The sequence below is a fragment of the Scatophagus argus genome, chromosome 2, assembly GCF_020382885.2.
Source record: "Scatophagus argus isolate fScaArg1 chromosome 2, fScaArg1.pri, whole genome shotgun sequence".
In the NCBI taxonomy this organism is placed as follows: Eukaryota; Metazoa; Chordata; class Actinopteri; family Scatophagidae; genus Scatophagus; species Scatophagus argus.
The window spans coordinates 8,422,986-8,450,771 of record NC_058494.1 but is presented as its reverse complement, the minus strand read 5'-3'; the positions used below and the strand labels follow the sequence as shown (position 1 = coordinate 8,450,771).

At 40.2% G+C, this 27,786-nt stretch overlaps 1 protein-coding gene across 3 annotated transcripts; it reads left to right on the top strand.

Annotated features, from left to right (window-relative positions):
* The first annotated feature begins 1,931 nt into the window (after nt 1-1,931).
* Nucleotides 1,932-23,433, top strand: armh3 (armadillo like helical domain containing 3). 3 transcript variants are annotated; one of them, XM_046405477.1, is made up of 27 exons: nt 1,932-2,375; nt 3,075-3,118; nt 3,706-3,815; nt 3,896-3,952; nt 4,681-4,827; nt 5,063-5,170; nt 5,257-5,349; nt 5,438-5,512; nt 5,631-5,717; nt 6,763-6,819; nt 6,958-7,001; nt 7,499-7,559; nt 7,722-7,768; nt 9,252-9,327; nt 10,178-10,271; nt 11,872-11,973; nt 12,267-12,325; nt 12,424-12,489; nt 12,715-12,784; nt 13,285-13,345; nt 13,441-13,529; nt 14,982-15,064; nt 15,425-15,551; nt 16,009-16,084; nt 17,746-17,824; nt 22,031-22,147; nt 22,328-23,433. In XM_046405477.1, exons 3-27 carry the CDS (start codon nt 3,714-3,716, stop codon nt 22,418-22,420), a joined length of 2,070 nt encoding a protein of 689 aa, XP_046261433.1. In that variant the 5' UTR covers nt 1,932-2,375; nt 3,075-3,118; nt 3,706-3,713; the 3' UTR covers nt 22,421-23,433. The 3 variants fall into 3 exon arrangements, with proteins under 3 accessions (XP_046261433.1, XP_046261424.1, XP_046261416.1); XM_046405468.1 differs by having other exon boundaries at nt 3,075-3,156; XM_046405460.1 differs by lacking the exon at nt 3,075-3,118 and having other exon boundaries at nt 1,936-2,375.
* The last annotated feature ends 4,353 nt before the right edge of the window (nt 23,434-27,786 follow it).

The window sequence follows — 27,786 nt, the reverse complement described above, 5'->3', positions numbered from 1 at the left end:
CCATTTTTCTGTCATGTGATTTTTTGTATTATATTTTGGTACAACCTTATATCACAAGTACACTGTCATTTTTTTTTTTGTACAAAACTCTTTTAACAACTTTTTCCAAGTAGTTTTATTTCACCAAACCAGATTTCTCCGTAGTTCAGCTTTGCTGTAGTTCAGCTTCTTCTTGATGTAATTGGTAGCTTGCAAAGCCCTGCTTTCAAAGCAGCTTCCCCAACACTGGTTGTGGCCTTGTGAACAGTTTGAATCAGTCTGCAGTATGTTTAGCCATAACGCAAACAGCTCTCTATTACTTTCAAGGCGGTCTGTCATGTTTTTCACATTGAAAAAAAAGTCACAAAGACGCCAAGCCACGCTTTCACAAAGACACCATTCCAGTGAAGGTAAAGAAACTGTAAACGCTTGTGGAATAAACTGCGCTGAAGAAGAGTCATGAAACGTGTCTAATTTTGATGAACTGAAGCTCCCACTGGTCTCAGTGATGTCTCAGCCTTTGTGTTCTCAAAGAAAACCCTAGCACATAAATCACAACACAGTGAACATCAGAGGGGATGTTTAAAGAACCATGGCTTTTTTTATTGGTAACTTTGACTTAACGCTTCTTGCTCGGGTATGATACAGAACTTCCTCTTTCACAGCAAAGAGTGTTTACATAAAATTACCACAGGGTCCATATTCAACTGCAATAAACCAAAGAGGCTTTTATCTAAAACTCAAGATTGTTTGCTTGAAACGACAGTAAGTCTACAAGTTTAGCGCCCACAAACGCGATGAAGCTGAACTGAATGATCAGTAGTTAGGAGTGTGTTCAGAAAACCAGTGTAAAATCCGGTGAAACACTGTCTTTCTGAAGCCACTGTATTAGACGTGCTGTTCTGGCATAAGTGACACTGATATCTCCTCAACAGCTCATCCTCTGTCCTCCATGGATCTGGACCCTTTCTGTTCCTTCACAAACTAATACACGAACTCAAAAGCTTAAGGCTAAAATATCATTACCACACGTCCGAGTTAAAGAGAACAACTTTGTCTACCTGCCTTTCTGTGTGTGTGTCACTTAATGTTCTCTTCTGCTTCTCTCTCATTATATTCTGATCCTCCTTCCTCTCTGTTGCCTCATCTCCCTCTCTGTCTAATGACACGGTAAAAGCAGAGCTCGTCTCATTTATTCCACAAATTGAAGCGCTCCATGTAGTCTTTGCCAGAAATATCGCACCCCTGATAGTAAAGTTAATTTACCAAGACACTCATGGGGTCAAACCGCGGAAGCACCGGCTGATGCTTTAAATTGGAGACAAAATTGTTGTGCTATTTATTATCTAAGTGCAGAAAAACTCCTAACTTTCCCAAGTTTTTTGCTGTAAGACAAAGAACAAGCACAAAAACAGCAACACAAATTAGCTTTTCAAAACACAATATTGGTGATTTTGCTGTTAAGATCCACTGGGTTCACCAACAATGAAGATGGTGGTTTGCTTATCCTGTGCTGTACTTTGTACTCTACTTTGAAAAGGCTCTGTGTGCTTTTAAGTAAAGCGCACCAAAACACCGGTAATGCTGTGCGTCTCAGGGACATCCATACAGCTGACTGTCGGACTCATGCAGCGTATACGTCCACTGTGTTAGTGGGCCTGTCAGCTACTGCCAGGCAGAGCGACAGGGGCAGTCCCTGGCTCTAAATGGTCTGAGGTGGCCACCAACACTGTGGGTGAATCAGTCGCTAATGACACAGCTGCACAGCAACACGCAGACACTAACGCGGGACAAATAGCTGCCGGTCTGTGTCGGTTGTGTGGTTTGTTTGGTTTTCATGTTGGTTACAGAACGATGAGCTCTCTGCAGACCATTTTGATTTCTCACTTTGCACTCACACTTTGGCACGAGTTGACCCGTGGTAAACCCAGACTGTAGAGAGATGACTCTTGGGGACCTGAAGCGCTGAAAATAATTATTCGTATTGTTATGTTTTATAACGTGCTCCTAAGAAATCTGAATATGCGCAACGTCGCCTTTTCCGTAATGTTTCTGTATCAAATCTCCCCCGAGCTGCGTAAAATCAGAATTAAATGACCATATCTCAGAGACAAGCCACCCTTAAACCTCTTGTCTGTTTGCACTTGCAAGACATTTAGTTGTTTCTTTTATTTCTCATATATATCTATATCTGTTTAATAATTTATTGGCGTGGTATGACGATTCGGCGCAAGTGTGTCGTAGCTGTTTGGGCTGCAATTGGAAGAAGGAGTAACTGAGGGGTGCTAAGACCCTGAAGGCCAGCAGGAGGCTGCAGATAGCACTATGCTAGCAGAGGCTAGTGTTGTCACAAGGATTCATGAAGATTACTTATAGACTTTAATACTTTGATTGAGGTAAGAACAAACCAGACTCATTACTCACAATAGGCTGCATCTACCCAAATAAAGTAGAACAGCAATGCTGTCATTAATTGCACCCTAATATTACAGAGCTAACGATAAATCAGTGTTACTCTTCTTGTCAGACAGGCATTAGCAAGACACTTAGCGCTAGCTACGAGGACTGGACGTTTTAGTAGGTGTACGTTTATTAAGAGATCATTGACTGTCGACTGGACAATGCCTGCTTGATAGCGTGACCATGTTGCTGTTAGACGTTTACTTGTTAGTTGAAACCAGTTAGCTAACGATGGGTCAGTTAGCTAATCTTAGCTAATTAGCTAGCAGCCCATCCCAACTTCCATTTAACGCTGGGTTAGCTAACGTTAGCTCTTAAAATATATCGCGTCTGATCAGTTTCATCAAATGTCAGCAGATGACGATTTAAACAACCGCTAGACATATTTTATTTGAACTAGCGTTTACGCTAATCATTCAAACGTTACTAACAGGTTATTCTGCTGACATAACGTAAACGTTTAACACTTGATTAATAAGTTACTTTGACTGAAACATTTCCCTTCCCCGTTCGACCACTAACAGTGTTAGTGTGTTATTTACAGGAACTATTTCCAAGCACAGTGCTTGTGTCACTCTGAGTAAATAAAGTTAGTGCAACTGTTATTAACGCTGGGTGGCTGGGCTCTCCAACAGGTGACAGCTGGAGACGATCGGAGTGTCTAATTAGTGAAGAAAGAGTAAGCAGCAGACTAGATTAGGGGCCAGAAGTTATGTGTTCAGTATTCAGTGAAAGCAAACATCGACGAATTTATCCCACTATTGTTATGTGCCGTAGACCTCTGGTGTTATCCAAAAACTGTAATGAGCCACATCGTTGCATTGGCTGGCATATTTCTTCATAATGACGAACATGGGCACTGTAATTTATTTTTAGTCAATTCCACATTCAGTGTAAATAACTTACTCGTGCACCAAATCCCTGGCTGAAAATAGTCCCAGACAAACACACTCTTTACTTCTTTTGGAGTAGTTTTTGCTACTACAAAGCCCATCTTTTTGAGGAAATTATTTAGTGTCCTGAACATGAAAGAATAGGCTCAGAGACAGATGTGCTGAAAAACTTGGAGAGTACTGACAGACAGACTAATGCATTGGTGATTTTGGTCTTCATGAAGAATTTGTTGAATATGATAGAATTATAAGATATTGCCTGCCATATACTGTAATCAATTCATAGAATAGAAGGGATTTGATTATTTATGCCTTTTTAGGTTTACATCATTTGTATGCAATTTTTTCTAATGGCCTGTCTCTCTTTTATCAGACGTAGTCATGTCTCAAATGGAGAAGAAGGCAGGACTGCTGCGGAGGACTTCATCCTCTAAGAAACCCTTGAAGGAGAAGGTGGTGCTGATGTATGATGAGATTTTTGCGGTGAGTATCATAACAGAAGAATGTCAGCGACAGAGAGTAAAGAAAAATAAAACAAATTCCTGTCTGTTCTGTTGATTCAGAAAGAAGACCCAGCTAAAAATAACCCTCGCTTCTGGGATGAGCTGTTTCTTATGAAGGTAAGAGAAAGAGTGAAATACGTGACGAAACGTGTTCTGTGTACAAGAAAAACTCACTTTGGAGTGTCAGCAATAATAGAAAAACTAACTGAGACGTATGGATAATATCTGTAATAAAGTACTGAGAATGTTGGCTTCCAGAGTAATAAATCAGTAAAGAAAATATGTATGCACTTTGCAATACATTGGAGAAATGAGATGATGAAGTATCATTTATGAGCAAATATCCGTTTATACATTAATAGGTCAGTTGTACCTATGTATTGAAAATGCAGTGAGGTTTTGGGTGACCTGTAAAAAAAATATAGGAGACAGAAAAATGACACTGATGATCGAGCTCACTTTCAGCTTCATAGCCACTACATATCTGTGTGGAGTTACCATGCTGTAAGAAACAAAAAAGAGGAAGTAGTGATGTGCACAAATCAGACACAGTCGAAACAAATGCTGCGCTGATTAGCCCACGTCACAGGGCTATGAGAGTTGTCTCATGATGTAATTTGCATTGATTTACAGCTTCTCTGCTTCGCCATGTTTCCCTTTGGCTAAGAAGATGCAATTTTGACAGGAGGACATTGTTAAATTGTCAGTTGAACACATAGTAATAACTTTTATCTTGTAACCATCCTCCACTCTGCATTTGTCATCTATCACCTTTGCTCCGCAAGCTACCTTTTCACCCAGGCATTCGTTATTTTTATTACTCCTGTCCTTCCAATATGTTTCAGGTGAACCTAGAGTACTTGGAGTCCAAGTTGGAGAGTATAGATGGAGAGGAGGTTCAGCGGATCCAGGACAACATCAATTCTCTTTTCCACCACTGTGTTCAGGCTCTGGGAGAGGAGCACCAGATCAAAGTGGTCAATGCACTGCAGGTAATTAAAGGAGGAGGATCATTTAGCCTTTCACAGTTTACTTTGTTCATCACATCACAAACATCTGAAGTGTGCCACTGAGACTGTAGCTGTAATCGAATTATCTTGGCGTTCTTGTCAGACCCCTGCACACAGTTTTTGGGTCACCACTAGCACCAAGAAGACTCAAGACTGTAAGGCATTTGTGACTTTATGTGGACTGTTAAACAGCATTCACCTTTGCTCATATCCCTAGACTCTCTGTGCGCTTTTCCGTGGGGTCCACCAGAAGAACAAGTCTGCATCTGGCTTTGACATCATCAACATGCTCATGGGGTTTGACAAAGCTGAGCAAAGGATGAAGGTGTGTGGACAGTACCCTGAGAGGAGAAGAAAGGGGTGAAAGAAATGATTTGTTTTCATTCATGTTATGTCTTGTGTCTCATGCAGGACCTGATGGAGAGACTAGACAGCCTTCTGTGTGGGGATGGCTCAGAGAGTCTGAAGAGTCTTTGTCTCAAACTGCTGTTGTGTCTGGTGACGGTGAGACAGTACATATGGCTAGATGAATTACAGTGTCACAGGCTTGCTGATAGAAACATCACAAACATGAGGAAAAATGTCGTTACAGGTAACAGACAATATTAGTCAGAACACCATACTGGAATATGTGATGATCAACAGCATATTTGAAGCCATTCTACAGGTAAGTGGTTACCTAAAGCCTATGACTACTCTATTTCATGGATTTTTATTTTATTATAAATCTTTCTTTTTCCCCAAATTGGTCATCTGTGTTTTATCTCCCTTTCTCCTCTCTTCAGATTCTGTCAGATGTGTCCAGTAGAGGGCAGCATGGTTATGATGCTGTGGTCCTTTTAGCCTTGCTGGTCAACTACAGGAAGTATGAGGTGGGTGCTTGTACTCCCATAGAACTTTACTTGTTTTGTCTATAGAAGAGCCTTTTGAGCTGAGGGGGTGTCGTAACTGTGTTGTAAATTGAATAGAGAGTGAATGTGCATCCACAAACCCCAAAGATCAGTCTCCACTGTTTGTTTCTTTTCTGCTGCTCTACTGTCTCAACAGTAGTACGATGTCTGAGGTCTCTTTCAGTACAGTATGTGTATTACAGGTGGCTCGTCTCTGGGAAGTCTTTTCAGTTCACCACAGAGTTACACAACACAAGGCAAACATGAGGGAATAATAAAAGAGTGTAAGATCTTAATTGCCCTGTTTTTAATTTCAGTTTTTTACAAAAGTAATGTTTCAAAGCTCAGATGAGTAAAATCAGTGAAGTCTGTGCGAAAAGGTTCATCCATGAACACACAGGATATGTGTGCACAAAGTAGGTGAACATGACTTTTTTATTTTGCCCCACATGTACATAAAATCTTGTCAGGTAGCAAAGAGACACCTGCACCTACGAAAAGCAAACATGTGCTCTGAAAAGACTTCCAATCCGCTTCCATCTCTGGTTATTTCCTGGAAGGATAAGAGTGGCTGTGTGGGAGGGGATGAAAGGGTAGGGAGTGAGGTTTTAGAGGCACCCTCATATGTAAGCAAAACTACCTTTCTCTAGCAAAATGTGCTCTCCAGAATTTGTAAGACTTGGCTAAAGCCTGCTTCAACTGCACTGTACATGTGTCTGCAGCATGAAAAATACTGCTAAATATCCAACTTATAGAATGGAGCCGTCTCACCACACACACTTTGTTTCCCTGTTCCCAAGACGGCTGATCTACATGCATTTTAAGTTGCATTTCTAAATTTCACATGGTGTATGTAAGAGAGCCTCAACTTGAATTTTGTTATTGAATGTTCAGTAGATGAGCCCCTTGAGCCTAGGGGACAATATGGAAAGAAAATTGTCTTTTAAGGGTTAGTGAGATATTAGCTTCAGTGTTTGTGTCAAATATTAAATAACTTCTGATTCCACTGATTTTCTCTGTTTGTTAGTCTGTGAATCCATACATTGTGAAGCTCTCCATTGTGGATGATGAGCCAACACTAGATGTAAGTGTGTTGTCACTTATTGTCTCCTCTTAACTGCAGAATAATAAATATCCATTGTGATGTAGGCATTGGTCTTCACATCAGGCAGATGATCAAAGGTTTGACTGAAACACTGGATGTTTTCTTTCTCTTTCTCAGGGGATGGGGATGGTTGTTCACCAAGCTCTGACAGAATATAACAGGTGAGATCTAAAAATGCCCATGTGTCAAAAGCATGTTTTTAATGATGCGGTGCATGATGTGCTGAGGCCGCTGGCGTCATCAGTTTAGTTTGATGTCTCTCACAAATGTTCTATTTCCATTCTCCTGAAAAAAAAGCAGGCCCTTTATATTTGTAGTTATTTATATCTGACTGTTTTCTTTGGCAGTCAGTGATGTTTTTTTTTGGATGAGGCAAGGTTTTGAAATTAAAATGCTGTTTGTAAGGGAGGGCTTGTTTGTTTGCGTTCATAGACAGATGCATCAAAGTGATGGATGATGGCTCCATACAGTTCATTGTTATTGTGTATAACCTGAATGCCCCTTAGTTAGTAAATTGCAGGGAGGGTAAGGAGATGCTAGTAAGCGTGTGTGTTAGGTTACAAATGTTGTGTTTGAGTGAACACCTATATCCTTGTCATTTTCTCCGCTTTTGCATTGTTTCCTGCTTTTTTCCCCCATCTTGTCTTTTCCATTTTAGGCAGTACAAAGACAAAGAGGAGGAGAACCAGGGTGGTTTCTTCTCTACCCTCACTAGTATGGTAGGAGCTCATTCATACTGGTTCATACTTTCATACTTTTATTTTAAATTTGATTGATCATTTTAATTCTTCCGTGAAGATGTGTTCAGTATTCAAAGACTTCAGTTTGTAGCTTTAAATACCATTTAGCTTCCTATAGTTTGATCTTCCTTTGGTCCGCAGGTGGGCAGCATGTTTATAGCAGATGCTGATGAGAAACTCTCTGTACAGTAAGTGCAAAGTGGTTTATTTTCTTACCCATCAGTCAGACTTAATTGCAATGTTCTTTAAACCTTAGGAGATCTGTAACCATTACCATATTCAGTACTTTACATACAGTATTTAGTAGCCCTGTTGTCACCCCAATTTATCAGTAAAATGAACATTTGCAGCTCGGCTGTAGAGATGTCTGCCCTCTCCCTAACATGATGGAACTAGATGGCACTTCCCTTGTGGTGCTGAAAGCACTGACAAAACACGTTTAAAGAATCAACAGTAGCATCTCTTTCCAGAAATCATGGCCCGCTTGCTCAAGATAATCTGCACACCTTGTATTGAGCCGTATCACTTTATGCAGGAATTATTTTCTTTTATGGAAGTATGCCGCCTTCCCATGTAGAAGGAGGTATGTATTTACTCACATGCTTGTTATGCTTGACAGAGCTGTGAGGTTATTTAGCTACACTAGTGTAGCATAGTCGGCTAGCCTCTCATGTAGACTAGATCCACACTTCCTTCTGTGCAGTGCTACAGAAAGAAAATAGTTCCTACGCAAAACTGCTCACAACAAGGTGTGTGCATTATCTTGAAAAGCCAGGTCATGATTTCTGCAAAGAGACCTTGGTGTTGAGCTTTCAAATGTATTTTTTGGTACTTTAAGCACCACAAGCAAAGTGCCATCTAATTCCATTATATTCGAAAGAAGGCAGACATCTCTACAGCCGATATCCCCCAGACTCTGCTTCTCACACCAAAACAATCTGGATGCATAAGTAACACTACATGTAAGAGGGAAAATAGGTATTTTAGATTTTGGGGTGAACTGTCTTTTTAAATATGGACTTAATACTGCAGTGGGCAATGCAACGTTTTAAATGCAAATGTGAATTTTGTTTTGGAAGAACATAGAAAAAAGCTGTAGCTTCTACAATACAGGCTGAGATTTGATCCATGTGTTTCTTATGACCATATTACAGTAAAAGAAAACATTGAATGTTGTTGAGAATGTCAGTTTAGATTATTGTACAGTGTAGACTTTTGTTCCAAACATTTTTGTTCAAGACTTGCTGATTGCTGTCTTAGCTTTACATTTTACTGTAAATGACTGAAAAAATGGTTTGACAATATCAAAAGTACTGACAATTATTTGTGTCCATGAGAAAGGCTTACTATTGTTTTACATTTTTAATGTCAGTTGATTTATCACCATTATTATTTAGTGTATATATATATATTTAGAAATACAATTATGTATTGGTAGTTGCACACATTGTGTAGTTCATGTTTATGTTCATGAGAGTTCATGATAGAAAAAATGAAAACTTCCTGATGCAAGAAGTGATTGTTAATAAACTTTAAACACCAGACTGCGCCACCCTCAGGCTTGACTGGAGCAAAGTTTCTAACTAATTTCTGCACAGTCCAATTTTAGGTGAAGATTTTACTTGTTAAATGAGTGAGCTGATTTTGATCATTGACTCCTTTCTTCTCAAGAACAAATGAAGCAATCCTGCTGGCACTCTATGAGGCTGTGCACCTTAACCGCAACTTCATCACTGTGTTAGCACAGGTAAGACACATGACATTTTCTCCCTGCGCTCATGTGTTTTTTGATGGAAAAATTATAGAAGCCCATTTGGAGATTATTTCCCCCTTACGATATCCATCGTTTTTATTGTGGAGAGTCCTCTGTACCTGCGTGTTCACCATAAAGAAAGTTGGTTGATATAGTGGAAATGTGTTATTGCTCAGAAGCGATTGGTGGGTGTCCTGAAATAAGCAAACTTGCAAGCTTGTTAAGTGTCCACAAACCACAACAGGACAAGTCATCAATTACAATAAGAACACTGACAGATCAGGGATATCCTATTATCTGGCCCAGTTTATTGTTAACTTTAAATTTATTTTTTGTAGCAGTTTTGTTTTTCAAATCCTCAGTCCTCACTGTTTTCTTCTTGTCCATTCCTGTGGCTGTGAAACTTTAGCAAATGATTTTCTGTATCTTTACCCTCTAATCTTCCACCAGTCAAGGCATCTGTGATGCATCATCATTCAGTTTCATTAATCCTTTTTTTGGCTGACCTAACTCACTATCTGAATAGTGAAGATGGGTGAAATGCAGCCACTAAACAGTGCCTCCGGACTGATTTCCCTTCTGAGGCAACTAAGCTTTTTGCAGTGCTGTAATTAGTTTCACATCTCATGATAAATTAGCAGCAATGACTAATTTGTGTACCATTTGTGGAAATGTTTTGCACAATGAGAAATACTCTTCTTCCAGTCTCCACTGAAAGACTTCCTGTTCTGGTCTCTCACTCATGTACCCAGCCTGCACTGTTGCAATTTTCTGTATATTACGAGACACAAGGCATAGCTAATCACTATTAATGACATTGTTTGTGTGTTCTGTTCTTCAACAGAGCCATCCAGAGATTGACATTGCAACCACACCTACCACCCCCACTCCAACCACACCTACAACACCACTTGGTACAACTCCACCCTCCCTAGACAGTAGGTTGCACATTTTCTCTTATTTTTTATTGAGGGAGACATACACTGCAGATGTCTGGGACATCACCCATTCGTTCTTGAAGGGAAGATTTTCAAGTCTGTATTAGGGTCTACTTCTGACTTTTTGGTGCCACATTTTCTATAGCAGGGAGGAGCTGAGGTGAAGCTAGATAGCAATGACCACATGAAATTACAGCTTGCGGCAGGGTGATGCAGGGTAATAGAATGTCTATGTTTCACCTGTCAGAGTAAAATAATGGCTGTAGCCCCCCCCCACCTCTCTTAATTTTGTGGTCATTGCAGCTTGAATAATAAGATATAGTTTTTTCCACCCTTGCAGTCCACCGGAGTTTCCAGGGTCGGACAGCTCCCACCTTGTCTTGTCCGTTCTATGTGTTTACATGTGTTTTACAGCACAGTCTCACCTTTGAAACAGAATTGAACTTAACTGAAAATATTGATTAAATACCTGAATGATGGAGAATGGATTCAGAAAACTTTCTGGCATCAAGGGTCTCTGCTTCTTTGCCTCAGTTTAATCTAAAGTGTTTTTTCACATGAATTTTTCAGATCAGTCCTCCTCACTCACTCCTGCCGTGAGCAGACACACAGACACATACAGAGGCACACATTCACCTACACCGGCAGCTTTTTAAAATATTTAATAGATTTCAGAAGTTGATAGAAATGGGATGCTCATGCTCAGATGTAATGAATGGCACTTCTAATGTGTTTTTATCCATCTTAATTATCAGGTTATTTCACCATCTGCTGTTCTTATTTTCTCTTTAAACTCGAGTTCATGGCTGTCGCTTCAGGTTTCATTTAAGGTGAATGTTGTAGCCACCACAGTCAAAATCAGGTCATTTAGCATGCACACATGCTGTAACTGTTAAAAGGTGCATGTTTCTATCTCTGGCTAGCTCTACCTCCATTGCTTCGAACATAAGAGCCATTTTCTGTATAAAATATTAAGCTCCGGTTTCAAATACGGATGAATGTTTCACATGGAGTGTGCATTATGCCATGTCGTGGGAGCTTCAGCACTTAGAGGACTCTCTGCTCAGATCAGAAATAATTGCACGCATGTGCCTGCAATCTCATGTCAGGAATGTACTCTTTCCTTCAACTGTATAGTCCGCTCCTGTGCTGATATGTTTCTTGACAATGTGAAATCCTCCAGAGGGAGGCAGAGAAATGACCGTCTCATCATTTATCCATGAAACAGGCTGTATGTTTCAACGAGCAGAGATTTTTAAATGGATGAAGATGCTTGTCTAGACAACGCAGCAGGCCACAGTAGCTACAGTAATGGGACATTATTTTTTGTTATACTGTTATTTGCCGAATGAGCACTTCGTCTGGCCAAACAGGGCTTTTTTTTATTCCCACTTTTGGATGGTTGACTTTGAGGTTAGGCCAGGTTTTTGGGACACCATTAACTTAATTGAAACTGACTGCACAGTTTTGGGACTGAAAGTTCTGTTTATAATAGTTATGTTCTTTCTTTCTATTTAGTTCAAACCAAAATTATTAGTCAGAATTTTGACTGCAGTAATAATATGTTGACTGACATCGTATTTATACATCTGCCGTGTAGTGATGAACAACCCAGAACTGCCCCTGGATCCCGACCTGCAGACCAGTAACCTTCTCATCACCTTTCTCAAGTATGCCTCCATTGTCATGCAGGATACTAAAGGTAAACAGAAACCTTCATGGCCCCTCACTATTTGTCTCTGTCACTCTACCTTCCTATAATTTTTCCCTTTTTTCAGTTTGTCTCCTCCATCTCTGTCCTGAATTGTCCTCACGTAGTTGTCTTAGACAGCAGTGGCAAATAAATGCTGTTCTCTTCAATCCCGCTATTGTTAGCACACTTTATAACATCCATTTGTTTCTGTCATTCCCTTCTCAACACACCAAAGAAATCAAAACTGGCTGACCCTCCTTTTTTCTGTGCCTGTTAAGAGTCTCATGTTCGTTTGTTTCCAGATGAGCATCGGCTCAACAGTGCCAGACTGTGCCTGATCATCCTCACCTGCATAGCCGAAGTAGGTCGCAGACACACTGCTGCACCAGGTGTCCCCTCCACAGATTGTCTTTGTTCTGACTTCACATCTGTGTATGTGTGTGTGTGTGTGTGTGATAGGACCAGTACGCTGATGCCTTTCTCCATGATGACAACATGAACTTCAGAGTCAACCTCCATCGAATGGTGAGTTTTCTGTGTGTGAGTGAATGAAAGTGAGTGCAGACATGATAGAGCAGGTTAAAAGGTTCTAATTGTATTGACTAGGGACAGCATTATAAGTTATCTGATATTTTTATCAGTTAATGTCAGCATGTATTTCTTTTTGGGTTTAAAAATCACCTGTGGTGATTATGTTCTGTGTAAATGGATGATTAGAAACCCATATTTCAATTCTATATTCTTTTTCAGCCCATGAGGCACAGAAAAAAAGCGGTGGACAAGAACATCCCTTCACGGCCGCTGGTGTGTGCTGTTTTAGGTGGGGGAGCATGTAAACCGTTGTTTACCGTGGACTCGAACTTGCAGTGACTCTGGTGTTTGATATTTTGGAAGCCTAGTCAGTTAGCTGTAACTTTTGATCTACCTTTTGAGTTTGTTATTGCACAGACTAGATGTCTATGAAGTTTGGAACGTGTACTGGTCTACAGTAACACCTGTCAGAGCTGTGTGTTTCGTTTACATTTTATAATTTACTTTAAGATGAGGTATTTATATGTCATGCTGATTTTATTTTTGCATGCTTTTAATCCCTTATTTAAGGCTGCCAGTGCTGTTAATATACTCTTAAAAAAACATACAAAAAAACATATAAATCTTGTACAGTTGTTGTTGATTCATGTTATAGATCATATTTATTAAGTACATGTCCCCACTACTTAGTTGGTGGTGTTTTTCCTGGCATGTTTACTGTTTATAATTTTTAAAGGTTTGTGCCATTTGTTGACTTCTAACAGTTATTTTTTTTGGCTATTTTTCTAGATCTGATGGTGGAATTTATTGTCACTCATATGATGAAGGATTTCCCCATGGATTTATACCTGTGAGAACACATGCACATCACACACACACATTTTTCTAGTCTTATCCACCAGCCAGATCCATCACCACAACTTTATGTGTCGATTTCCTGTACAGGCGCTGTGTGCAAATCATCCACAAACTGCTGTGCTACCAAAAGAAGTGCAGGATAAGGTTACACTACACATGGCGAGAACTCTGGTCAGGTAAAGATACCAAAGATACCAAACTTGTTTTGTTTTTTGTTTTTTTGGGAGGGAGGGGCAGGAGCCTATCCCAGCTGTCTACAGGTGAGAGTCGCCAGCCAATCACAGGGCTGACACACAAAGACAGACAGAATTCCTTTAGTTATTCTTGTATTTATTCTTTCTTGTCTTATTCTTTCTTACAGATATTGCAAGATAGGAGCAAATTTTAAAAAATAAAATAAAATAAACTCTAAGATATTTACATTTATATACACACACACACACATTTCTACAGTAATGCCCCAGCAGGCAACAGCACATGTGATGGCACTGGACACCACCACTGCAGATGTTGAAGGCCCTCAGTCGCCTCGGAAAATCGAGGCAGCACTGGCCCTTTCTGTACACCGTGTCCACGTTCTTGCGCTAGTCCAGTTTGTGATCCAAGTACACCTCTAAATACTAAATACTCCGCCAGCACCTCCACACTGACCCCTTTGATGTTGGTAGGGGTCACTGGAGCCTTAGTCCTCTTCGGTCCATCACCAGTTCCTTAGTCTTCGTGACATTGAGCTGTAGGTGGTTTCTCCCACTCCAAATGACAAAGTTGTCCACTACAGTCCTGTACTCACTGTCATCATTTCCAGTAATACATCCAGCAAGCATTCAACCATTCAGCCATTTAAGACGCCTTGTAATTTTTCTCAACACATAATCTTTAGCCTCTAGCTACAGTTAGCTGCGCACAACTTTGATGAGCCGTAGTGAGCATCTCCCTCAAAGTTTATAGCTTCATTTTTCAAATTACGTTTCAGGACACCTCCTAGGAATAATTTAAATCTGAAAATATTGCGATTTGCTGGTCTTCACCTTACGAGTTACTTTTGGAGAACAAAGCCTGTTTTCTTCCAAAGTCATTGGGCTTGTTGTTGTTCTGGAAATGTATTGCATCATTGAGATTGGATAATGAGTCTCTGAAGAAAGCACAATCCATCCTAGTGGCCTTATTTTCAGCCTGGTCAACACACAATAGGATAACATTTCAGCTCATAATGGCCCCATCGCACTGTGTCTCATTAGAATACAAATTCCTCTAATCAGACCAATAATCAGCTTAATTCCCCGAATGACACCGACCCTCTCCTCCTGGTGGTGATAAGAGCATACCATGAAATAAGACTGGAGAGAAAAATGAGCCAAATTAAATGTGTTTATCTTCTTTCAGCCTGTTGTTGTGCCAGCTTGTGTTGGAGCCCGTTAAAAGCTTTTTTTGGTACTTGTCATGAGTTTTTGTTTTCCTCTATAAAAGCTTGTGAAAGGACTTGATTTGGTGTTGAAAGATTCCCCTTCTCCTGTGTTTCTATTATCTGTGTTAATAAAGATGCACACTGACGGAAAGCAGACTGCTGCCACATGCCTCTGCAACACTCCTGATTATGTCATTAATGTGTGCACGTCTCCTTCGCACAGCGCTCATCAACCTGCTGAAGTTCCTGCTGTCAAATGAGACCACACTGCTGGCCAAGCACAACATCTTTCATCTGGCCTTACTGGTGAGAAACACACACACTCACCAAACATGCAGACAGGATCTTGACGGAGTACAGCCCACAGTGGAAATAAGTTTCACAGAGATATGTGTCGGCTGCCAGATGCTGTGTCAGTGGTGCTGCTTGTAGTCCAGCCGGGCGCATGTCTCAAATCACACACAAGAGTCCAGTTTATTAGTTTGTCAGATTAGACAGAAGACGAGCTGTGTATGCAGAAAGTGAACGCAGTATAAATTTGATTTCCCTTTAGAAAACCTATTTTTGGTTTGTTTTCCTTCTTGACTTTCTCTTGGTTGGGTTTTTTTTTTAAAAATTTTTTGTGATTGAATGTGTTGGTCAACTAATGTACGTTTTCTTAACCAGGTAGTGAACCTGTTCAACATGTTCATAACGTACGGTGACACGTTCCTGCCCACCTCCAACAGTTACGACGAGCTGTACTATGAAATCGTGCGAATGCATCAGGTCTTTGACAACCTCTACTGCATGGGTATGTTCATACAAACAGCAGTGTTTAACATGACACAGCTGAAACGATTGTTGCAAATTCTCAAGCTGGTTAAAAAGAAAATGATTGAGGTGTGATTACATTACATTACATTACCAATGAATTCCAGTTTTTCAGTTTTTTTTCTGCTACCAGCAACAAAATTTCTTGCCAATTTTTAAACATTTAAATGTTGTAGTTGTTTGGTGTTGAATTTTGAATTTTGTTGGTTGTACAAAACAAGACATTTGAAAATGTCACATTAGGCTTTTTGGAAACTGCGACAATGTTTTTTGTTTTTTTTTTTGCCATTTTCTGACATTTAATAGTCCCAAGATTAATGTTCACCCATTGAGGGGAAAAGCATCGTCATATTAGTTGACACTAAAATTGATTGTTATTTTGAGCCCCAAACTTGGATTAAACTGAGCCCTTTTTGTTTGTCTTCTCTGTCTCCCAGTTCTGAGAGTATCAACCAACACAGGCCAGTGGAAGGAGGCAGCCAGTAAAGTCACACATGCCCTTGTTAATGTTCGGTAAATGTGCGCAAACACACACACACACATGTACTGTATGCTAAGAAGGAGAAAAGAGTCATATTGGATGGAAGGAAATTGCAAATAGAAATGTGATGGAGAAAGGTCAAAACAAAGTGAATGAAGTCTTTAGAACTTCCCTTAGGCCCCTTTATTTGATCATTTTTAAGCCTCAGTCTCCTTCACTCAAACCCTACTGCAACACCCATACTGTACTCGGTCTTTCCTCTCTCCATTTCGCCCTGTAATCTCTTTCCTCCTCCATCATCTCTGAGGAGGTGATCCTCTGAGGTCACCCTGGCTTCTAAGCCCCTGAGGGCATCCATACATGCAGGATACTCCCTGAGGATTCACCCACTCATCTGGGCTCCTGATGGAGAAGACTCCACTGCTCAAAAAGCAGTCACTAGGCTTGAAGGGAAGGCGTGGAAGTGGAATGAATGAGTAATATTTGATGGATGAATAAATGAATGGAGCCAGAGTGGTATAAAGAACCCCCAGTGACTGTGTTGAAATTAACTCGTATGAAGGCACCAATTCCATTTTATGCCAGCAGTTCATTCCTCCATGCGCTGCCTTCCCACACAGAAAAGACAACAGAATTACCACTATAGAAAATTCTCTGCATTTTTGTCACTATAATTTGATATATGACATACTCAAAGTCAGTACAAATAAGTAAATTAATCTCACAGCTTTGCTTATTGCATCAACTTATATTTGAGGCTCAAAGCAGTTTACTTCATTGCAATATGCTTTAAATGATTGTCTCTGAAGCGACGTGAAATTCCCTGATGAAGGAGACATTGGGATAGAAATGATTAGAAATGAGTTTTGGTGTTAAACAGCCTGTATGGAGACCTCTGCCACCGTACCTTTTTCATGGTTTGGGCGCGGACCCTTAGTTTCAGTCCAGGGAGATGTTTAGGCACAGTTATATCCACACTAAGCCATCTAATTCTCATTTACAGATTGTCGTGTTTTTGTTGTCAGACAGTGGAATGACTATGAAATAAGGTTGTGATTATGAGCAGCTCATAAATAGTGCCAGCTAATTACACAGCCATTCCTAGGCTGTTTGGATGCAGCGCTGATGGTTATTTTATGGCCTAGACAAGTTTTGCTGTAAAAGTTTGAGGCTACTGCAACAGTCTCCTCTGGCCATGACTGGGCAGGCCAACAGCATTGCTTTGAAAAAGCTCTTATTTTTATCCTCTGTTCTGAATCAGTCAACTTGTTTGGATGCTCAGGTCAACGCATGTCAGCAAAAATAAGATTCTCTCTTGGTGTGGAGAGAAGAAGATGCATTTTTTAATTCAGATATCTTAATGTGGATGTACGTCCACACTGCACAAAGTAAGGTTTTGTCGTGACTTGACTGGCCTGCACAGAATCCTGATTTCAACCTTATCCAAGACTTGGAGGCGGTACATAACTCCCAACATGGCTGACCTCACCTGTGGTTGAACGGGAGAAAATCCCTGCAGCCAGCTTGAGAGGCTTCCTAAAAGGACACTGTTGTAACAGCAGCAGATGAAAGCTTGTGGTTTTGTGATGGGGTGCTAACAATTACATATCTGTAATGTTGGTGTGCATCAATTTGCATAGAGAAAAATGTCCATTCTGCTTCATTTCAGAAGTGTTTGTGTTTTTTGTTTCAGGGCCATCATCAACCATTTTAATCCCAAGATTGAGTCGTACGCTGCTGTGAACCACATCTCCCAGCTTTCAGAAGAGCAGGTAAACACGTTTCCTGCTTTTACACTCTCTCTGAAACTGAACGTGAATAAAAATGAACTTCAGCATCATCATAGGGCCATTTGGGCAAAACTCCTTTGGAACATCACTTTTATCATTTCAGAAGTAAATCTTGATCAATTTTGTAGTGCTCAGTGGAAAACATTCAGTATTTCTAAGTATTTGAGAGGGAGGTTTGCCGAATTTTATTTTGAAAGAATGTCTGTTCACCAAGATGTAGTTACTGCTGTGTGGCAGAGGGTGATGACTCAGACAGAGAGGAGCAGTTGTTAACACACATGACTGAGCTTTAAATTCAATTCAATTCAACGCTGATTCACCGCTTGTAGTTCAGGCAGGTGGGAGGATCCTGTTCACAACAAAAAACAAGCTTTTTACACTGTACATGAGAGATGGTGACACACATTATGGTTGCTGTCACTTCTGGACACACTGAAAGGCCAGTAACTATCATAATGTTCTCCCACACACATCATGCACAGTATTCACCTTTTACTGTATCTTTAAAGGATTTTTGTGTACAATATGTATACAAAAGCACAGTAAATTATAATTTCTCTGATGTGTGCAGAAATATCAGCTAACAACAGCTTATCCACACAATAAGAGTCTCACAAACAGGGTGACAATTGAACTATTAAGAAACTGGACAGCGTAAGCTTAAGACTCTTATCGTTCATGTTGAATCAGCGAGGATAGGAAAACGACTGGAAGAGTCCGTTTTTTTACAAGCTGATGAGCAAATGATGGATTTGGTCATTAGACTCCCCAATTCCCTCTCTGCTTTTATCTCCTAGATTTATTCATAACAAAGAGGGAAGGCAGAAGTTATTCTTGGTGTCCCTGAGCTGCAAGTGGTTTTATATGATATTGCATTTGTGATATTAACACCCTGCTTATTTGATAGAACTTACTATTACATAGTAAAAAATGTTGATGCTGTTCATCATCTCAAATCTGTCTGATTAGATGTCTAATTCTGTAATAACTGATTAGTTTAGGGGCCACTCTGGGCCAGTGGAAAGACAAGTTGTGAACACATGACTGGTTAGCAAGCAACATTAGCATTCATTTGTCATAATTCTAGACAACTGGCAAGTATTCACACTCTTTTAGCTTTTGTTTTGGGGAAGATCTTTAGCTGCTAAACACTCCACAATGTTCACCAGCTGGTTGCTAACAACACATGATGTTTTTTAGAGGTTATTGTCTGAAAACAGCTTCCTGTTGTGGCTCAAAACGATGCCATGACATATGCCTGACAGATGAACACCGAGCTGAAATGAAGCAGAGCTGCAGGTTCAGCTGTTAATTCCCTGTAGGTTCATCACTGTGACTCCTTTCACATCATTGTGAGTCAGCCATGGAGCAACGTGAACACAAACAGTCGCCAGTAGTTTAGATGAAGATATACACACACATACAGATACACACGCACCCTTCAGTGAGAAGCTGGAGAGGCTGTCGGCATCCTGTCCAGACCACCTGACAGCCTTCTCACACTGACACTCCTCTCTGTGCAGATTCTTACTGGAGGTTATCAGTGAAACACTGTGATGCAGACATATATATTAAACACTAGGCGATTCAGCTGTCAAACATCCAATTTTAAATAGTTTGTCTTCTCGAATTGTACAGTAGATTGCCTACTGCTAACTTTACTGTGGCTATATTATGTTATGGAAAAACAAACGTTGTATCAAGACAGTCGATAAAATGAGTCAGACGGGGGAAAAAAAGGTGTTTTTTTGTTTTTGTTTCCATTAACAATGATGGATTATAGAATTTGCTCCAAAATCATCACGTGGTTACAAATAGCATATCATTCAGGTTCTTAATTTTGTTCTGCACTCATTCTTCTAATAATTTTTATTTGTTTATTATAAATTGATCAAATTCAGTCCTCTTGGGCTCGGGGATTAAAGCCCAAATCGTGAACCACATCGTCTCTGCTTTGTGTCCAGCTGGGGGTTTTTTGTTTCCCATCATTCCCCCATCTCTCTTTCTCTCTCATTTCCTATCATCTCCCTGCAGTCCTCTGATTTGAAAAGACTTTATTTTTTAAGGTATTTTTGGGGCGTTGTTCATTTATTAGACAATGTACTTTGCGAGTCTTAGAATTCATAAAATGTAGGTCGGACTTTGAAAAAAGGCAGGAGAGAATCGAGTGAACCACAGCAAGAGCTTTCATGTGAACAAAAGACAAGTTCCATCTTACCTCAGGCTTAACAAAATAATACTCACAGCACACGGGCACAAAAGGCTTGTGTAAATTCATCTAAAAAACTCAGCCCATCACTTCTTGAATCCAAACAGATGAACCTTATTGTAAGCAGAGTAGCTTCCCAGTGGCCAGTGCACAGCCGTGGGCTCAAGCCTGTACTAAGATGCAGGATGGAGGTAGAAAAGGACAGAAGAGATGATGTGTTGAAGTTTGAGGAATGTACAGATGTCACTTCTTCAGACTGAGCTCTTTGTTTGTTTGTTTTTTTCTTTTTCTCCCTTTCTCCTTGTGCTTTTAATGAAGCGTGAAACCTTGCATTTCCATCCCAATGTCTTTTGACATACATGCTCCACACAAACACACATGCAGACACAGTAACCAGCTGCACTCCATCCGCCTGGAGCGTCTTCATTCGCACAGTGACACTGGAAGATGGATGGCCTGTAGAAACATGCAGCATTAAAACGAGCTGCTGTACTCTGTGCAGTGCAATTTTAGAGTCAAAACACACACTTCAGCACACAACACTGCTTTTGGGTCCACACTTAAAGATATACACAAGATAAACACAATGACAACAGCGTGCACACAATCATGTCTGCTTAGTGATGCGGAAAGTTTCTCGGCGGAGTTGAGTGTAAAGTGGGAAAGGTTACATCTCTTATGTCTTCTGTCTTTTTCTTTAAGTTATCAGTCACTTTTCCTCATTTTTTGAAAGATTTTTCCCTTCAAACCAATTTGTCATAGCTCACGCTTTCTCGACATTTCCCCACTTCTCCTTCATCTTTTCCATCCTTTGCATTAGCCACTGGTGAGAGAAAAAAAAAACTCAAAACACACGCATTAGTTGTGGTTACCATTCAAACCTACGTCCATGTTTCTGCAGGGAGAAGAGGGTGATGTAGAGCTGTGAGGGAGAAGGAGGCAGAGAGAGGGAGTGAGATATGGCTATGAATTTTTCATCAGTGTACCATCAGTGGTTGAAATAAAAACAACAGCACTTTTTTCCCTGAGCAGAGCTGTAGATTTATTAGAAGAAAATAAATGGATGAGGAATGTTTTCCCGCTCCTAATCTTCTGTTAATAAATTTCTGACTGATGATTCAGCTGTACAGTACTGCCAGAGCTAAAAGAGAATACGTATGTGTGGTGCATGCATTAAGTGAAACAAAGAGACCTACTGGTACGGTAACGTCTGCATGTTTACTTGGATAGAAGCAGGACTTTCACTTTCACTTTGGGGGGATTGCAGGGGTGGAAGTGTGGAGAATCTCTGCATAATTACCTCTGATTTGAGTTTGCCTTCTTATCTCAGCTGGACTTTACTCCCGGCAAGTGTGTCCTGTGCAGTTGTACCCACAGTACCCACATTCATTGTATTGTATTTGCTGAATTGTATTCGCACTCCTTTTAAAAGGATGAAAGAGGTCATTTCAGGGAAGACTTTTCCCTACAGGTAAAACAGGTAAAAGACTGCATGTCAGGCTAAACCACACTTGTACAAAAGACACAAAAGACTCACAGTCACTTAATTTTTTTTAGATGATATTTATATAGTGCCAATTCACAACAAAAGTTATCTCATGACACTTTCCAATTAGAGCAGGTCAAGACCAAACTCTTCAATTAAATTTTGTAATAAACACCTACAGCTCCACAAGCCCAACCAAGTTCTGGTTAATTGAGTTTTTAAAAAAAATCCCCCAAGATGCAGATAATGTACGTCTTTCTAAACGACCAATCACATCCTTGATAATAGATTCGGTATTGACAGGAAGCAGTTTATGACTGGTCATAGTGGATGTGATGCTACTGTACTGCAACCTGTCACATCCCTCATGAATATAAATGTTGGAATAAAGTAACACTTGTTAACGTTCACAGTGCGACCCATTAACCACTGTGTATTCTGGAGCTGGGGTATTATCTTAACTTGCTGTGTCCCTCATGTCTCACCCTGTTAGGTGCTGGAGGTGGTTCGGTCCAACTACGACACACTGACGCTCAAACTACAGGATGGTTTGGACCAGTTTGAGAGATACTCGGAGCAGCCCAAAGAGGCTGCCTTCTTCAAGGAGCTGGTAAGAGAGAGAGGGGTCAATGTATTGTGAGTGTCAAGGGTTTGTTAAGACTCAGGTTTGAAGCTAAATTGAATTTAAACTCCACAGACTGGAATGGGACAAAGCCTCAGCCTCTCTGTGTAAACGTGTTTACAGAAATGTATGAACCACTAATAAATCTTCCTGTCTGTCTGTCACCAGGTGCGCTCCATCAGTCTGAATGTGAGGAAGAATGTGTCTCTGAACACACTGAGTCAGGATGTCCTGCTCAAAGAGTTTTCCACCATCTCCTGAGACACACACACACACCCAGCCAGCCTCCTCATCCCCTCAGAAGGACATACACAGTACATTTTTGTGCGTGTGAACATGTAGACATACTGTCCAATACCAAACCAGTACAGTCCCCCATCATTTTTCCAACAGTTCGTCTTGAGTGTCATCCTCTGCCCCTCCCGTGACCTTCAACGATGGAAACTTCTTCCACAGACTCACTGATGGGCTCGTGTGTGTGCAAGATAACTTTAATGAAGTGCCCATGTTGCACCGGTTCCTCTTGTGCAATCTGCAGTATTGGCTGGACTGTTAACTGACAAATGAAAGTTTGGATTTAGGATAGTCTATTCATTTTTTTTTTTTTTTTTACTCAATGTTCAGCTCCACCTTTTCTTCTACTGATGATGATGATGATGATGATGATGTAAGTGGCTTCTGCTGTCCAACTTATCAGAGTACATGATTTATGATTTATCTCTCCAGTAATTATTTCAGAACATTTAGGCTTTGAGTGATTCATTCTGTCCTCCTAACAGAAGTGGTAATGATGAGCCTTGATGAGTCCTCTTTGATTAGAGTGTTAACTTCTTTCTGTGCGGCTGTGTTAACTCTACCTGTTGCAAACAGATTTACAGGTATTTTGTATTTACATGTTTGCTAAGGGGTAGAACATTTTGAACAGTAATTAAGTTGAGGATATTCTGAAGCGACAAAACATTTTTATTGTCGTTGCAAACCTTTGCTTTTATAGCAAAGCCACGACTAACACTCAAACTGTGTGTTCCTCAAGTCATTTCTCCATTAGTTGAACAAATTAATCTGGATGTGTTGAAGAGTGGGGTGGGGTCGGGTTGGATGGAAAACTGGTCATTTTTCTCATTCAGAACATTTGAAATGATTACATGTTAACTGGAAGCAGATCTGAATTATGCAATTTCTTGAAGTGTAGGGTCTTGTTTCTTTGATGTCTAACTCCTATAGGTGTATTTATGTTTCCTTTTTTTAAATAAAGATTTGTTTCCTTCCTACTGCTCATCTTGTATTTCCTCTTTGGGCTATTTAGTCAAGTAAAATTTAGTGCAAATTGAGCTATTGTATCTATTTTGTAACATTAAGACTAACCTTACTTAACATAACTAAACCTTTAACATTTTATGTAAACTTTCCGACTGCCACCATCAGCTCAGCCTACACACCCCCGCTGTCCTCTGCTGGCACTGCCGACTCAGTCTGATACATTGGGCTTCGGCAGGAAACTTGATTTCTTATCCCCACATGCTGCAGAAGTGAAAGATGACTTTTCATTCGGCGAATATGGACTTTGATAACAAATGCTTTTGTCTTGGATCATTATTTTTTTTTACTTGTCCCCTGTCGAGCATGTGTGAACTCTTGAGTAAAAAGTCAAACGGCTTACTCTGGAGTCTGAGCTTCCAGAGAGGGCGGCTGTGCACTAAGCTCCAGTGATTGATCTCAAGGCAGCTTTAATTTTACGTGTCAAATTCAACCTTAAAGCTGGGCTACACGCTTTGGGTCAGTGGAATAAGCTGTGAACACAAATGATCCTGTTAGCAAATAGTTGTCTTAGCAACTTAACACCACTATGAATGTAAAGTCTTGGCTCACTTTGATTGGACAGACATTAACTAGATAACAGGGTTGTCAACAGTCACATTGTTACAGCAAAAGTGGAGTCTATTAAAGTCTGGATGCCAACAACTCCCATAATCCCACACCACTTCACTTCATCATGTAGTTAATTCTTTTCTTTTCATTGGTGTGACTAAGAGATCCCGAGTATCAGAAATTACATTCCGCACTTTTAAAAGATGTCTAACAGGACAGAATAACTGAAAACACCTTCAAGTTGATGAACGCCATTTAAAAAAGCAAAATAAAAACATTTTAAGGATAGTGTCATCAATATGGCGATTAAGGAGAACAGCAAAAGGAAAACAATTCACTGTGTATATCTGACATTACAAATGAACAATTTAATTAGGACATAAATAGTTTTATATGTTTAGACTAAATCAGGGATGTTATTATTGAAATCGCTCCTGTTCTTCTCTTCATTGTTCTCCCTTGGTCTTGTCTTCCTCCTCTAACCCCTCTTCTAAGCCTCCTGTTGTGAAACTACTTCGACAATAAACTGAGAACTCTGTCTGCAAGCTGCTTCCTAATGATATCTGCGCTCTTAGGCTCACACATATAACACCAAACTGAATTCTCTGTTTGTCAGATGTTGCTCAAAGTAACAAGTAGCATGGATTTGTGGTGGTCTGGACAAATCAATGATGAAAGTGCTAGAGTGTGCAATGGATCACATTGTTTTAGCAAATTTCAATCATATTTCTGGAAGTCACTGCAGTGTCATATTAGGAACAAAAACAAAAAGCCAAGGTCATTTCGCAACAATTCACCATTGTGACAGTCCTCTATTTCAAGCTGTATATGATATTACAAACATTGTTTCACTTGCTTTAACTGGCGATTGTTTCCAAAACAAAATTACATTCGGCTTAATTTCCAAGTACCATCCAACAAACATTGAACAGCCTGAACGCACAATTGAACAGTTTAAACTGATGCTAATGTGCCTTTGATAACTTAATGGTAAGTCGGAACAATTTTTCCAGAACCTTTGTGAAATGAATTTAAATGGCCATGTGTATGTAGGAATCTAAGGGATCTGGGTATTTGTTTCTTTCTTTATTTCTTTAAGGATGGTTGAGCTACTGGACACGAACAAAAAGTCCAGTTGCTTTAGAAGTTAAGTTTGCCCATAAGAGAACTGTTGAACATCGAAGGCTTATAAATGCTGATAGAAAACGGAAATGATTTGAGAGACTGCAACACTGCTTCACACTTGAGTCTAAAATTACACAACTGTGAATAACGTTTAAGCGGTAGTTAACACAGCAACGACAACTTGCCAATTATAAATTAGTGGCATTTGCGAAGTTATAAGTTATAATATTTACCTATGTGTGATGGTGCCCCACTATTCCAGTCTAACGTGCAGAGATTTAGTCCATCAGGTGTTTGTCTAGACAGGTGACAGATGTGTATAAAGGACTAGACCACATGGCTGACATGTTTTTCCTTTAGGATTAAAGAAATGTGTTTCTATGACCAATCCACCTCCATCTGGTCCACGTACAAGTGTCTAGACAACACAAGAAAAGTAAAACTGCACTTGAATGCAACAACAAGAAACCTTTTTATCCACGTGATTACATAACCACAGTTTAACAAAGAGAAGGTGCTGTCTCATTCATTTTTTACTTGATGGCTCATGACATGCAGAGCCACCTGTCTGCTCCTTTAATGCAGCAGGGGGACCATAAACATTAATGATAACAGCCCCTATTCCTCTCTGCCTCTCTCTCTCTTTGCTTTTGTATTCCTCTATCTCTCACAGACTTAATTAGAACTGTGTGACTGAGTGCTTAGGAAAATTACACTGATAAGCTTCTAATGGACACGCAAGCTTCATGTTGGTGCAGAGATCCATTTCCAGAGATGATAATGTGCTTTTGTATGTACTGGGAATAATACTGTGGCATGGAAAGTGGAATCTGAGAGAGTATATCCCTTTCATGTGTGTGTGAAAGTAGAGAGTGTGTTTAAGGTATCTGGAGATCACTTTGTGTAATGTCTTTTTAATATGCTGGATCCCCTGACATGAAACTACTCCAAATTCTCTAATTTTCTTGGCTATATTGTATACTGGGCAATATATCAACACTCTGAAATAATGTGCGAAGTGTGTGTGTGGTGATGACAGCTTAGATGCTCTGACAGAGCTAAGCCCGTGTGTTTTACTGTGACAAGCCATTAACACTGCTGTGTATTTATAATGTTTCATTTAAGGATATCAGCTTTCTCATCAAATATTCATTTGAGGGGAGATTGCCTCCCTTTGTCTCGCCTGAACCCCACCCGCCATCATCCCCTCACCCCTTCATTTCTTTATCTGTCTGTCTCCACCTGTATGTGTGTCTGTAGAAAATATGAAAAAACTAAATCAACCCAAACCGTCACTTTCAAAGAGTACAGAAGCGGAGACACACATCCTGAGGACATGAGGCACCATTTTAATGTCTTATACTGAATATTATCTTCTGTTTAGCACTGAACAGCCAGTGCCAGCTCACCGGGTTGTGTGCACTTCTGTATCTGCAATGTGTATGTGTGTGTTACTTGTGTGTTTCACCTGTATCATCGCTCCACACCCTGCATAACTTCAGGCATCAATCAGAGCTCATTATTGGTTATCCGTCAGCTCCACTTTCCGGCCTGCAGCAATGGTAAACTTCTCTGTAAACCCCCGTGGGTGATACACACCATCAATAGTGTGAGATTTAACCGTCCCAAGGCACATAATATATTCAAATACCTCTCCACTGTGTTGTCTTCTTCTGTTTCTCTTCAGAGTTTTTTCCCCTCGCTCTGTCACAGATTTGCCTCTCTTTTCTCTTCAGATGCACCACTATCCCTCTCTTTGATCCTTTTTTCTTCTTTTTGTGTCCTCCCCTGCCTTTTCTTTTTTCTTTGTCCTGCTCTTTCTCCAGCAGCTGATAGATATTCTCTCTCCTCCTCATCAGTCTTCTTAAGGGAAACATAATAATCCCTCATCCGCCTGCCTGTCTGTAAAGAAGCTTCACCATACTTCTAATCCCCAGCAAGCATTATTTAGTCTTTCTTGGCAATGAGAGTTCTCTTTTCTGCAATTACATTTTCTATGTGATGGTTTGAGGCTTGGGAAGGCACTACACATGAGCTCTATGGATGGCAAATCAGTCCACCATTCTCTGGTCCAGAATAAAATATGTCAACAACCACTGAATGGATTGGCATAAACTGTTCTACAAGCCTTCATGTTCCCCATAAGATGAATCCTACTGACTGGTAGCCCCTCGCTTTTCTTCTCGCTACAGGACGTTGATTTTGTGGTTTTTTTTTTTGGTGAAATGTCTCAACAACTATTGGATGAACTGCACTGACATTTGGTGCAGACGTGCATGGTCTCAATGATTGTGATGTTCTGACTTATTTTCTAACGTCACTATCCAGTTGACTTTTGCGGGTTTGAGTAAAATATGTTGACAACTATTCAACAGAGCACCATGACATTAATGGTCTCACTTAGGATGAAATGGAAATTTTCCTTAGTTTATGACTGAAAGCTAAGGACCTATCAGCCTCAGCTGTACTTTGTGTTTTCGTGCTAATTAGCAAATGTTAGCATGTTTCTGTTGTTAATAAAAGCATGAAAGGAAACGTAATCCCAATCATTTTACTACAGGAAAAGCCGCAATATTTCAATATCGAATGGAAAACCTGGAGATGTTCAGTCCAAAGGAAACTCTCTGAAGTCA